Here is a 9,735-nt window from a genome sequence, read left to right as displayed (position 1 = left end):
TGGACTAGGGCAGAGCTAGAGCTGCTGGCAGAGAGGGCCCGACGGTAAATACTCCAGTCTGGCTACTCCACTGTGGTAGCACAGAAGCAGTCGGAAATTCGTAAATATATGGAAATTTCAATTTCATGTGTCAGTAAATATTAATTTTTTTCAGTTATTTAAAAACATGAAAACCCCTCATAGCTTGCAGGCCATACAAAAAACAGGCAATGGGCCAGACTGCCCCTAAGACATAGTTTGCTAACAAAATGTGCTGAGATCGGAGTACAAATCCACAGGAGTGAATTCTCTGCAGGTGAGAAGAGGGTCAGGGGTTAAGGGCAGGCCCCAAAGCCCCCCTCCTCACAGACCTCTGCAAAGTCCATAGCCAAGCGGGTCTGTTGGGGGGAGGGGGGCTCCAGGCAAGGCAGGGGCGGGCAGGGCAGGACTCTGGAAACGGAATTCCGGCTTGTTTGAAAGTGGCAGCCAGGGCCTCGGTCTGCATGTTTTCTGAGCTAAGCAGACATTTGCCCAGGTCAGTATATTCAGGTATCAGAAAGAAAAGACAGCCAGCGAGGCCTGGAAAGCTCTAGAGTGTCTCTGAGGAAGCACTTCCAGAGCTCCTCCAGCTACTGAATCGGGTTGAGCAGAGCTAGAGCAATGATGAATGATGAAGTGGAAATTAACAGTGTGTTTTACTTGCTGATTTGCCTTGATTAGCGTTTCTTACAGGAATTGTGAAGAATTAAATACACATTTGCAACTGCAGAACACGTATTTGCTTTGAATTGAATATGTGGCTTTAAGAGTGATTCTTACACCATAATAAAGACAACAAAATTCTGTGAGTAGAGATCAACAATGGGGAAGGGATTTCACATATGCTCTTACACATGCGTCTTAGGAATCCCAACTGTTGCCTAAAGCAAGGTGTACTTTTCATCTCTATAATCCTATTATAAAGTCAAGCCCCAGATTTCCCCCACGTCCTCTCCCCTGAAGCTCTAGGATTTCACACTTTGGTCAGCAACACTGAGAGGCCACTTACTGTGGTGAACAGCACCCCCGCCACAGGAAAGCACATGGGCCAGATGGAGTTGGAGGGCAATGTTTATCTTAGAAATGAGAGTGACCACATATGAAAAATACCACTTAGCATTAGGTGAAAAAACTCACAGAAAATTCATCCCCACCCCCCTCCCTCGGTACTCAGTGCCGCATCTCCCCTGAGGTAAGGCTGTGCCACTGTCCCACAGCTTTAACAACAGAACAAAGCCCGCCGTGAAGAAGACGCAGGCCCGCAGAACTCCCAAGTGCCTGTCGTCAGGAGCCCTGGCTCTGCCCCTTCAGTCAGATTTCTCCTTCTCCTTCATGTGTAAGAAGACTGTGCTGAAGATGAAGAGCCCCAGCATCATGGAGAAGGCGCTGGCGTAGTAGGGGTAGGCCGAGGGGATGAAGCGCTCGTACTGCGTGTGCTGGAGCGGCCTCACGGACACCTGCCACAGGACAGAGGTGATGGGCTCCGGCCACTCAGCAGCGCAGGAGGGCCACTCTGACCAAAAAGGGGACTATGACTTGTGCTCACCTGAGTGGAAGAGTGTAGGTGCGTGTAGCCTAGCCGGTTGTAATCCACTTTAAACTGGAACACCCCATACACATCAGGCAACTTGAACTGGACGCTGTATTTGCCACCTGGGGGAAGATCCGAGACCATAACCAGGAGGGGTTTCCTGCCTCACTGGAGCCACAGTGGGACTGACCCTGCAGCTCTCCCGTGCAAGAACACTACTTGCCTTTTTTCTTCAAGAAGGTCCTCACAAAAGGATCGATGCGGACAAATTCCAGCTGAATGTCATCACCATCAAAGGGGACCCATCTTCCATTTGAGAGCTGCTCAATCACAATGCTGTACTCCTGAGACAACAGGCCGGTTTGGGGGTGGGGGTGCGGGACCAGCCTCAGAGCTGCTCTGAATCACTCATGACCCTGGCAGGAACGCCAGGGCGAGCCCCCGCCCTGGGACAGGAACTCCCAGTCACAGCTCATCACAGACATCAAGGTCCATACCCAGACCACACTCCACTGGCGAGTGGGTCCTCTGGGGCCTCCCTGCTACCACCTTCACTGCCAGCTTGCCCCCCACCCTACTCCCCCACTTCTCCCGCCTATGCTTTTCCTCCTGCCTACTCCAATGTTTCTCTGTGACTCCCACCCCCAGCAGTATGACCAGCAAAGCCCTCCCACTTCGGCACTTCCAAAGCAAAACCACACCCCTTCAAAAGGTCTCCTTAGACATTAGCTTATGTGCCAGGCTCTCTGCACCCATGCTGACTTACTTTCTTAGGGGTAGAGATAAATTTATCGTTCCGTACTGAGGCTGCTAAGCCCATCAGAGAAACGTTCAGTAAATCCTTCAAGCTGAAGCAACTTGGCCAAAACGCCAGGGGGTTCTCTAAGATGCTCTTACCACGAGGTCAGTGACGGTGTAGGCATTGGGTGGGGCTGTCTCACCCACCCGATGGTGGGACACAGGCCCTACACGGAGGACACCTTCCTCCTTGAACACCCAGCGGGAGAGGGCCACAGCTAGTTCATAGTTGCCTGTTTGGGAATACCTGCAGAAAGGGAGAACGAGAGCCTAGAGCACCGGAACAAACTTCTTTCCACCGGTGCCTGATTGGCAAGACTAGTTCATTATCTGTAGAGTTAAACTGCACAAAACTATAGTTTCTGCCTGGGGCCTTACATATCAAGGTATCCTGCTTAACGAGAACACAGAGAAGCTGTGAGGTGGTGTGGCTTTGGGGTTCACCTGCACAACAAATACAATTATCAAAATACCTCCACATAAGCCATCACTGCTTTGAAAAGTTCAGGAGTGCCAACACCAACGACACAGCAATAAGGTCAAGTCTTTAGATAATTTAAAGTATTTGAAGACAGCTAGCCTTGGACAGTTCCAGCTAAATGGCTCCTCCCTCCCCAGCATGGCCCAGAGCCCGCCCGCACCAACCTCTGGGAGCCAGGCGCCGCCTTCTGCACTGCAGAGTTGAAGAAGGCGTCACTAAAGAAGTCCAGGGAACCGCTGAAGACGACCCGGGCGTTGTTCCTGGCCTGCAGCCCAGCAATGAGCAGGGTGTTCTTCCCCACGGCGTGGGGGTACTGTGAGCAACAGGGCGCAGTCATCCAGGAGAGCCGGGGCAAGAGGATGGCGGCTGGACCACAACCACCAGGGCCCTACCACCTCTGCCCCTCTCCGCTCCCACCGGCCTTTCCCTGCCCAGCCTCTGCGAAGGGCACTCTCCTGCTTGCTTCTCGTTACATGGGGAGTGTGGGGGAGGTGGGTACAAGACGGGGAGAGAATCCCAAGCAAGCTCCACGCCCAACACAGGGCTCCATCTTGCAACCCTGGGATCGTGACCTGAGTCAAAACCAAGAGTTGGACACCTAACTGACTGAGCTACCCAGGCGCCCCACTTCTCATTTTCAAATAAAGTGCTGTACCACCAGGCCCACGACCTGGAGGCCTCAGTGCTGCCACAGGCCCCTCACCTGGGTGATAGGCTTGTCCGGGAAGAAGGAGTAAGAGGTAGAAGAGCCCGTCAGGATGTCCAATACCAATGGGTTGTCCGGATCAGCCACCATCCTGGGAAGGAAAAGCGAACACCCAACACTGATGCCAAGGACTGAGCCCAGGGGCCAGGGGTCCCCAAGGACCATTTCTTCACCAGGATGAGTCCCACTTTACTCAGCAGCCGAACCCTGCTGCACCAGTAGCTCCTCTCTCACTGCACCCATGATTCTGACTCAGGGTGTCCTCCACTAACCTCGCCCACATCCTCCAGGGAAAGGAATGTCCCCAAATCACCGCGTCTGCGTTAGTCTCCAAACAAAAGAGAGTGATCCTGTCCCTGCCAGGTTTCTAGCACCCTGTGCCTGCTCACTCACCCAACGCCTCGAAAGAGGATGGGGTTCAGTGATGACCTCCCGACGATGGTTGGGGCCTTCAGCAGGTTCTCGGGGTCAGGCCACAATGAGCGTATGCTGCAGCAGCAGGGCAAAAGATGGAGGTCAGGAAAAGATGCTCACATGCGGAGGACTCCCTGCTTCCTTCCTCCCTCAGCCTGGAAGGGACGGGGCCTGATTACCTGGCCGAGGTCAGAGATGTCATAGTTGTGATGGTCAATGACAGCTGTCTTCTCCTCGTCGAACTCAATCCCACACTCGCTGCCCAGTTCTCGAAGAGGGTCACCTGCACAGACCCAAGAAATGCCTGGCTCAGCCCTGGCAGGTGCACCCTGGGCCCAGCAATGTCACTGGTATCCTGGTGACTCGTGCTCTCCCAGTCACCCCAACCCTGCAGCTCCCCCGTGCGCTCAGCCCCAGCCGGACCGCTGACCACTGCACAGTATTCTGAGCAGGGGGGTCAGCATCTCAGTAACAAACCACCGCCTGCCCTTCTCCACCCACGAGCCACAGAAACTCCCAATGAGGCAAAATAATTACCTCAAACAGATTTAACATGGATGAGCCTGGCCTCATAGGACTTCTCTCCTCGTCGTCACCCCAATAAGAAGCCCACCCAGAACGGTTTTAAACATCTGTCAGTGCTGGAGCACCTGAGCAGCTCAGTGGGTTCAGCAACTGCCTTCAGCTCAGGTCCTGGTCTCGGGGCTCCCTGCTCGGTGGGGAGTCTGCTTCTTCCTTTCCCTCCCCCTTCTCACTCTTGTGCTCTCAAATAAATAATTAAAACCTTTTTTTAAGAAATAAACTAAGCACCTGTCAATGCTAAGAAAAACGAAACAAGCCTGGCCAGGCGAGGACACCTGTTGAAGCCGGCTGATATGCGTGCAGGCTTCAGGACACTGCTCTCTCCCTACTTCCAGGGACAAAAATAATCAAAATGCTCTGGGGTCTGCCCAAGTAGCCCCTACTTTTTGTAATGGAAAAGACAAAACTGGGAAAAAACAGGATCCTAAGTGCTGACCAGGCCCCACATCAACCTGGTTCTGGTCACAGGAAAGCACAGGAGGGACAGAACGGCTCTGTAGTTCCCGCACTCCCTGCCCAGGCGTCCAGTAGGCGCCAATCCGGCAGCTTCCATTTATAAAACCTGCCAAGCTTCCTGGAGAAATGGTGGAAAGTACCAGGTCAGACTTACCAATGTCTGAGCTGGCAGCTACCAGGACACTGCCTCCACCATCGATGAAGGTACTGATGGTCTCCACATTGATGTTGCCTCCGAAATCTGAAAGGCACGACAGACATGGTGAGCCACACTGCTCCTCTGGCACATGGGCCGGGAGAGGGGGGGCACAGAGCAGCCACAGAGCCCTCTGAGGCCCAAAACGAGACGGCCGTTTACCATATATACCCGTTTTCCCAAACTGAAGATCCAACAGTAATGCCTTGAGTTCATAAACTTTTAACTTTCAGAGGGATAAACGACATAGTCAACACCTACAAGTTAGAATTGTCAAGTTGGTCACACAAATTTTAAGTCACATAGAAGATCTATGTTCAGAAATGCTGCTGCCTTTTCCCACCCCCATTTCATGGCACACCTTGACTCCAACTCATCACCTGCACCTTTCACAGCAGGACCTCTGTCGTCGCTGGAGCCACTCATACTAAGTTTTCCAGAACCCATCGATTTCACTTCTAACAGAGATTGAGCACTTCTGAATCTGAGGATGATGCGGCCATTTGACACTAGTACTCATTTGCCAACACACATAATTTTCCCCCTATTAATCCTACAATTTAGATCCATAAGAGCCAGAACAGAACCACCCTGAAGACTGCTTTTATTAAAGTAATTGCCAAAAAAGCTCATTAACTTCCAATATTTGTACTAACGAGACAGTATCTTTCTTTGGTCAGTAGATCCTGTCAGGGGGCTGCCGTGAGCATCCAGAACCAGATCAAGCGTCTTCCCCAAAGTGCACCATGATGTTTAACACAAAGCAATGCAAGGGGTGCTCAGGAACTCAGTCATTACAGGAACATTATTTCCTGCGGGCAGAGGAATGGGGTGGGCAGTGAGAGGGAGGGGGAGCTACATACTAAGGCTGGTCAGGGAAGACCTGGGGCAAGTAGCATCTGAGATGTGAGAGTGGTCCAGGCACCATGGCGGGGGCTGGGGGGGGGGGGGGGGGGGGCGGCAATCCAGAACGACAGGTGAAGGACAGGTGCAAGGTTCCTGAGGCGGGTGAGCCTGTCCCAGCAAGAAGCCCAGTGTGGCTCAGGTGCAGTATGAAGGGGTAAATGCAAATGAGGCCATGCTGAAGGAGGAAGGGCAGCTCACAAGCTTTACAGGCCCCAGAGACGGTGGCCATCAGGAAAAGCCACTGGAGGCTTTCGAACAGGACACCAACATGACCTGATTTATATTTTTAAAGGACGATTCTGGCAGCTGGGTGGAGAATCTGGTATGGGGTGGAAGCAGAGCAGTAGGTTAGGAGGCCACTGTGATAATCCAGGCAGTGAAGAGCAAAGGGATGGGGAGGGAGGAAGGGGAGAGGGAGGTGGGCCTGTGCTCCTACTCTAAAGGCAAACTCAGCAGGGCCTGTGACAGACCGGATAGGGAGTGTGAGAGAGACAGACGTGCTAAGGACAACCCCAAAATTTCCAGCCCCAGCAACAGCAAGGGTGGAACTGCCATGTACTGAAACCAGATATATGTCCATCGTACATCCATGAGGCAGCTGGAAATAAGTCCATAATATGCCTTTTTAAAGATATGACTAAAAAAAAAAAAATGAATTGTCTAGGACTCTGGCCTCTCTGTAGGAGGGTGGAAAGATGGCTTTCTGAATGTAGTAGAAGAGGTAAAGTCCCCAGGTACAAGGTGTCCTATCTGTGCCTGAAGGTAAGTTGCTTTTTCCTGAAAATTACCCTTCAGGAAGGAAGGCCATTCTCATAGTCGTATCTTTATTATTATTTTTTAAAGATTTACTTATTCAGAGCGAGAGCGAGAGAGAGGCAGAGACACAGGCAGGGGGAGAAGCAGGCTCCATGCAGGGAGCCCGACGTGGGACTTCATCCTGAGTCTCCAGGATCACACCCTGGGCTGAAGGCGGCGCTAAACCACTGAGCCACCCGGGCTGCCCAAAATGTTATAATTTTTAAAAAGAGGGTCAATTTAAAGAAATCAGTAAGTAATTATTAACAGGCGATATGGAATGCCGCAAAGCTCAGGAGGAGGTATGCAAACAACCAAGATCTGAGAAACACTGTTTAGGTTCTCAGACATCCCCAGAGCAAGACCCCGGCTCTGCCTTCCGCCAACCCGCCTCACCCACAGCTTGCCTCCTTTCCGGTGACACTGCCATCCACCTGAGCACAACTCGTAAGCTCTGTGTCACAGGAATACTGAAGTACCAGCTGGATAATCCAGCGGGGACATTCATGCTCTTCAAGGCCAGCCCTCTACTAGGCCCTGGATACACCCGTCCAGCCTCCAATGGGGGCCTGGCCTAGATGATGGCTAATGTTCTTTCTCAATTATGAGACTGTAAATCCACCTGAATTCCTGCGATCCACATCACAATGCCCCCTGCAGACAGACTATGGGAACAGCTTGCCATTTCTTCCCACCCACACAGGCCAAAACAAGCAGGGGGTCTCCATCTTTCCCATCGGGCCCCTTCCTTCTCAGGGTAGCTGGGCCTGCGGCTCCACGTCTGCGCAACACCTGCCCCCACGTCCCTCAGCTGGTCTTTCAGAAAGGAGGCGCCCCCATTTCCCTCTTCCCCAGGGTGGGCACCCAGGCCACCGCCCTGAGGACGCACAAGGCCCAGAAGAACGCCACCAATCCACCCTGGGCCCTGAATCCCAGTTCTGGGAGCGACGCGCAGGCCTCACCTTCCACCGAGGGGGAGAAGATGATGAGGTTGTCGTAGAGGAACTCCCCGTACTTGATGAGGGACAGGCTGGGGTCGTCTGCGGTCTTGAACGTCAGCTCGAAGGCCCTGTCTGGACGAGCGGAGGCAGGCGGCTGAGGCCGACGGGCCGCCAGGGGAAAGCACCGCCGCAGAGACCCGGCCGCCGCCCCCGCCCGCCCAGGAGCGGCCACAGCGGGAGCGGCGGCGGTCGCGGCCCTGGACCGCGGGGGCCTGTCCCACCCGCCTCTCCGCCGCCGCCCCCTCGGGCCCCGCGCTCACCCTTCAGGCTGCGGAAGAAAAGCGAGTGCGTCTCCCGCAAGTTGAGGTTGTCCAGCAGCACCAAGGTGCGAGGGCCGCTGGCGCACACCGGGCCGAGCAAGGGCAGCAGCAGCCACAGCAGCGACCAAGCGCGGGCCGCGGCGCCGGCCTCCATCTTCCTTCTCCGGCCAAGAACCCCCGCCCCCGGGCACCGGAAGTGCCCCCCACGCCGCCCAATCGCAGCTCGCGGTCTCGGAGTAACACCCAGAAGGGATCCGGGCACGCCGCGCCCGCGAATCCGGAGCCGCCGCCGGGACGGAGGAGAGCGGGGTGCACCACCGGAAGTGCCCCGGTTAGAGGCGGAGCCTCTGAACCCTATTGGCGAAAGGGCCGAGAGGTCCCGCCTCCCCGAAGGAAAAGGCTCAATCCTAGAAAGACAGCTCTGCAGCCACAGCCAATCGAGGAGGCCGAGCCCGTAGGCTCCGCCCAGGCCGGACTCCCGCCGGGGCCCCGCATCCCGCCTCTTCCTCGGACCGGCGGGCCCCTGACCGGACCTGGAGGGGCGGGGGGGGGGGGGGCACCTCCTCCGAGCTGCCCGCCGGGGTCCTCGCAGGTGCTGGGCAGTCGGCCCTGGGGACCGGCCCCCCGTCCAGGGAGGCAGGGGCCCGGGGCCTGGAGACGGGCCTGCCCCGCGCAGCCCCGTGGACCGGCGGGCGCGCTGCGCTTCCCACGCCCCCGCACTGACCCCGCTGCTGGCCCCGCCCCCGTCCCCCGCAGCCTCCCTCCGGCTGCTTCACCCATTCCCCTCCGCATCGGACCGGCCCCCTGCGGGTTGAGCCTCCCCCGACGCCTGGGCCCCAGCCCCGCGCTCCGGCCCTTCCGCCTGCGATCCCACCTCCGTGCACCCGCATCGGGCCCAGTGGTGCCGCTTGGTGGGTCAGGGGCCTGGCACAGCTCGGGACACCCAAGCCTCACTCAGCTCCGCTCAGGACCGACAGGCAGCGAGCATCCCCCCTTAACACACCCCCTGCCTCCTGCCTCTGCGCTCGCAGCTCTACCGCAGGGCCCCTGCCATTGCCATCTTAAGCCTCCCGGCATCTTCTCCGGCCCTTAGGACAGCCCCACCCTGCACAAGGGCACGTTGTCGCCCATAAAGACCCCATCTTTCTTCCGCTCAAGGTGTCCTGCGGCCTGTCCTTAGGCTGATCAGTTACCCGAGCACCTTCCACCTGCTTCCAGGGTGTGAGCTTGGCCCAGGCATGTGGTACCCACCACAGTTATTAACGCAAACTACGGAGAAGGAGCAAGGGGGCTAAGGCAGGGCACCTGCTGTGCGAGGGGAACACACGTCCTCGCTGCGCCTTCACGATACCCCCAGGAGGCCGGTGTTCCCTTCACAGATGGTGCCCAGGGTGAAATGAGTCTCCTCAACCAAAGGCCAAGACTCTTCCCTCAGCCCGTGGGGCCCATCCGCAGGGCAGGCCTGGGATGTGACGGGCAAGGGCAGGGGTGTATCCTCCGGAGCTAGGACGGCCTGGGTTCATCTCTGGCCGGGTCAGGGCATCCAGTTCCTGCACAGCCCCGGAGGTCTGTGAAAGCCTGGCCTTTTTCT

At 55.9% G+C, this 9,735-nt stretch overlaps 1 protein-coding gene across 1 annotated transcript; it reads right to left on the bottom strand.

Annotated features, from left to right (window-relative positions):
* Nucleotides 1-1,071: 1,071 nt before the first annotated feature.
* Nucleotides 1,072-8,339, bottom strand: DDOST (dolichyl-diphosphooligosaccharide--protein glycosyltransferase non-catalytic subunit). The gene is given in 12 exon segments (XM_041766460.1): nt 1,072-1,475; nt 1,565-1,671; nt 1,773-1,893; nt 2,447-2,594; nt 2,993-3,141; nt 3,532-3,625; nt 3,928-4,004; nt 4,006-4,023; nt 4,128-4,231; nt 5,141-5,227; nt 7,846-7,956; nt 8,145-8,339. Coding segments are annotated over 12 exon segments (1,320 nt in total). The 5' UTR covers nt 8,299-8,339; the 3' UTR covers nt 1,072-1,325.
* Between the last annotated feature and the right edge of the window lie 1,396 nt (nt 8,340-9,735).

Source organism: Vulpes lagopus, chromosome 8 (genome assembly GCF_018345385.1).
Source record: "Vulpes lagopus strain Blue_001 chromosome 8, ASM1834538v1, whole genome shotgun sequence".
Classification (NCBI taxonomy): domain Eukaryota; kingdom Metazoa; phylum Chordata; class Mammalia; order Carnivora; family Canidae; genus Vulpes; species Vulpes lagopus.
Note: the sequence above shows the minus strand (reverse complement) of the source record. Positions and strands in the feature narration are given on the sequence as shown.